At 39.0% G+C, this 4,266-nt stretch overlaps 1 protein-coding gene across 1 annotated transcript; it reads right to left on the reverse strand.

Annotated features, from left to right (window-relative positions):
• Positions 1-378: 378 nt before the first annotated feature.
• Positions 379-2,607, reverse strand: LOC114163017 (putative pectinesterase/pectinesterase inhibitor 45). The gene is made up of 3 exons (XM_028047063.1): positions 1,450-2,607; positions 1,190-1,350; positions 379-1,106 (listed from the first exon to the last, which is right to left on the reverse strand). Exons 1-3 carry the CDS (start codon positions 2,478-2,480, stop codon positions 415-417), a joined length of 1,884 nt encoding a protein of 627 aa, XP_027902864.1. The 5' UTR covers positions 2,481-2,607; the 3' UTR covers positions 379-414.
• Between the last annotated feature and the right edge of the window lie 1,659 nt (positions 2,608-4,266).

A 4,266-nucleotide genomic window follows, 5' to 3' on the forward strand; every position in this document is an offset into this window, starting at 1 on the left:
ATCTCCACAATTTTTATACCTCTACACACAGGATTTAAAAAGTATAGCATATATAAGTGACATTTTTATTAACTAGTAGTGAGTTTGTTTATATTTATTTGAAAAAAATTTGTTTTTAATAAAATAACCAATTTTATGAGTTATTTTATATATTTTACTAATATAGCCTCTTTTAAAATAATAAGTTTCCTGTGTTTCGGACAAGTGATTTTGTTTTTTAAATATGTTTATTTTAGAAGTAGTTACTTTTAAGTTTAATCATACTTGTCCCACATCTATAGTTTTCTTGTTTTTTTTTTTTTTATGAATATTTCTATTTACGAATGAAAGATAAAAGCATTAATAATCTCATGCAAAAATTGATCATAAATATGGAGGTATATTCATGAATCATGATTGAAGAGAATAAAGGGTTTAAGAATACAAGCCCAGTTGAGCTGGGACTCCTGTGCCATTGATCCATGTCCCTTGCAAGAAAGCCTCAACCGTGTACCTGGTTGCCTCATCCCTATCAATGTCTTTGCGGTTAGGCCAATTCACCCTAGCGCTGGTGCTGGCACCTCCTCCATTGTTGTTGAACTCACCATAGTACAGCGTTTTGAGTGCAAAGTCCCCTTCCCATGGAAGCCACCCATCTGGGTGAATCAAGTCATCGATTTGAGTCTCCATGATGATGGTTCTTGAGTACTCCTTCCATGGCCTTCCGAGGTAGTTCCTCACCGTTCCCTTCAACGGGACCAAGTCATCAGCAGCTTTGATCACACACTTCTGCAGAACGAACCCTGTGTTCTCTTGCTTGTCCAGTCTCCCTTGTGCAGTCACAATGTTCTGCTGGTTCTGAAGGGGCTTCTTCACCATCATCGTGCAGTTTTGAAACACCGCCGATGCGTCCCCGAAGATGAAGTCGATGGTGCCGGTGATCGTGCAGTCGCGGTAGAACTGTCTGTGGGTTTGGGCGTAGAGAGTGTCTTGGTAACCGTCAAAGACACAGTTGAAAAACATTGCTTGATCGGCTTGCACTCTTGCAGCCACCGCTTGATGCTTCTCTGCTCCGGCAGTGTTTCTGAATTGCATCTCTTTGCCCAAGAATCCATCTCCCAGTACCACTGCAACGTGCATGTTAAATTGGTCAGTTTTGTTCAGCAACATAGCCTTCAAGAAATCCAAGGGTTTTCGAGTTTTCTCTTACCGAATGATGCAGTTTGGAAAGTTCTGACTCCATCAACGAAATTTTTGTTGCCAGTGATGATGCTCTTGTCACCTCCGTCACCGTACATGGTTAGGTTTGTCAATTTCTTTGTCACTGTCACGGTCTCATCGTAAATTCCAGCTTTAACGTAAACCACGTACCTGCCATGCATTAAAAGTGAATGCTTTGCATGATGAGAATCCAATCCACAGATAACAAATATTTCCTTAAAATAATCGAAAGAGAAAAGACTGGTGTACCTTCCCTCGTATGGTGTCTGGATGGCAGCCAAGGCTTCGGAGATGGTTTTGAAGTCTCCGCTGCCATCTTGTGCGACGGTGACATTGGGTGTGGGTTTCTCATTTGATCCTTTGAACTCAGAAGGGCCAGCCCAAGTAGGAATAGGCAGAGTTGGAAGTGGATCATCAATGGAAGGAACTGGGACCGGAGCCGGACGAGGAGCGGAACCAGGAGCAAGAGCAGAACCTGCAGGGGCAACACCGGGAGCAGAAGCAGAAGAACCAGAAGCAGGGGCAGGTGCATCATTATTGTCGGTTTCCCATGGAAGGTGAATGTTCCCAGCTCCTTCGAAGATCGAAAAGAACGAAGCAAACTGCGCCATAACGGCAAGGCAATTGCTCACAAGCTCCCTTGACTCCTTGAACAGCTTGTCGAAGTCTTGCTTCATCTTCCCTTCGGGAATCCCGTCGATGCAGGTTTGCTGGTAGCCCATAACCGCGCTGAGCCAGTTGTTGATTTCCGCAGCTTTCGTGGAGAGTACTTTGGCATCGTTTTCTCCGACCTCGTCGATCGCACGTTTCAGCTCTTCCTTGGCGTCATCGAACATCTCCTTGCAGTCACTGTACGCGCCTTTCTCATCTTCCGACGCGATGTCCATTCTCGTGGTTTGGTTGAAGGCTTTGTTCACCTCGTTCTCGGCAATTATAAAGGACACCATGAGCAGGTCCTTGGGCTCCGTGAGCTTGGGGTCCTTCTCCAGAGCCTCGCCGAGGGTTTTCTGGCATTTCTCTTTGTACTCCGCGGAGCTGCAGATCATTTCCACCAGCCTCGAGTTTTGGTCCACGTGTGGCCTCTCGGAGGCTTCTTCTATTGGGGTTCCAGTTTTCGTGGACGAACCACCGGTTCTCTGGACCACCACGAATGTGGCGGCGGCAACCACGCATGCAAGAAGAACGGCGGAGACGACGCTGATGAGGATCTTCTTCCTGAGCCTGAGTTTGTTCTCGTTTCTTCGGCGCTCCGAGATGAGCTCGAAATCCTGGAAGGCCATTATTGGGTGGGTTGTTAGTGTCTAAGGCAGAGAGGGACTCTGCCCTAGACTCAAGAGACAGTGGATATGGCAAAGGAGAAAAGAGAACCGTTTAGGGGGACTCTGCTGTAAAGCAGGTTTTATTCTTTGGCTCTTTCCCCTTTGCTTTCTTGCATCAGCTTCCTCGAATTTATACTCTTTCTGCATGCATGCACGCACGTGGAGACCAGAGTTTTTTCCGTTTCTATTCTATTTTCGGAACTTCTTCATAGGGTTCATAGATTAATGCGGTTACGAGTGGTCCGAATTAGTCTCTTCTGTTGCCATCTTCAACACTTGCATCAACCACGTTCCACCATGGACACCGGCAAAAACACAACAACAAACATGGTATATATCAAGATAAGGAAAAATTGATATATTAACATCAAATAACGGAAATAAAATTATAGACATCTGCTTATATTTTACAATATTTGTAATATTTTTCTCTGATTTGCTTTAGTAAATTTACTTTTATTTTTTTTCTGTATAGTCATTCATAATTTTGGCTTTTTCATTCCTTTTTACATAATTTTGATCCTTTTAATTATTCACAATTTGACTAATTTTCATTTTTTACAAAAATTTAGTTGTTATCTTGTACCGACACAAATAGTTCAACATTCAAGAATTAAAATTGTGTAAAATTTTGGACAACCAAAATTAGGGAGGATTAAAATTAAGGTAAAAAATGAAAATTAGAAACCAAAATTAAATTATATAAAATATAAGAATCAAAATTAGAATTGAGTGGAGGTATTACAAATATATGTGATGAGAATAAACAATTATAAATATTTATTAAGTGTTAAATAAAGGTGCGATTTATAATGAATAATGTATATATAATAACTTTGGTACTTTGGTAGTTTGGGCATTATAATTCATTCTTCTTCCCAATATAGTGATTTTAAAGTATAAGGTTTAGAATAATGCTCATTAAAATCTGCATATTTCAATAAGCTTTAACATACCCTCTAAAAAAAGTATTTAAATATTTTTTTGGTAAAATCGTGCTTAACACGAATATAATGGTTTGTGTTTTTGTGTTTATTTTTTATTGTACGACTCCAATTGCATTGTCTCATCTTGAGTTTGAAACAACGTTTGACCAAAATAACTAAGAAAAATAAATAATTTATACACATGCATTTAAACACGATTTTCCTAAATAAATTTTAAAAAATTTCAAATTGAATGTGAGCTTATTAGCATGACTCTAACATTGAGATAAAAAAAATGTAAACTCCTGCACACGACTTCCATTAAATAAGTCAACAAAATAAAAAAAATTAGTGAAACGGTACTCTAAAGCACGACTTCAACCCAGATTATTTGTTGAAAATAAATTCTTCTTAAAACCATAACCATTTTTGTAAATTTGATAAAAAAAAATCCACCACTTTGGTTTGATCTGAAGAACAAAGTAATGATTTTTTTATTAAGTAGCTTACTGGTGAAGACAAGTTGAGGAAAGGGGAGATAGTATCAGAAACACAACCTTGCAGCATGCAGAATTGTTATACCACTTTTACCAAAATAGAAACTTCTGTTTTACCATCATGAAAACCCAAATATTCATGCAAGTTTTGTGATGCAATGATATTTTGATCCATATTTTCTCTTATCCCATTTTAATCAGTCTTGGCAATTCCAGGTGGCTTTTATTTTTATATTTTGATTTCTTTTCAATTTTAATTTCATTTCGAGTTTTGTAGTCCTTTGAGATCAAATAATTCGATGGGATTATAGTAGTATTGGAAGG

This window comes from Vigna unguiculata, chromosome 9, assembly GCF_004118075.2.
Source record: "Vigna unguiculata cultivar IT97K-499-35 chromosome 9, ASM411807v1, whole genome shotgun sequence".
NCBI lineage: Eukaryota > Viridiplantae > Streptophyta > Magnoliopsida > Fabales > Fabaceae > Vigna > Vigna unguiculata.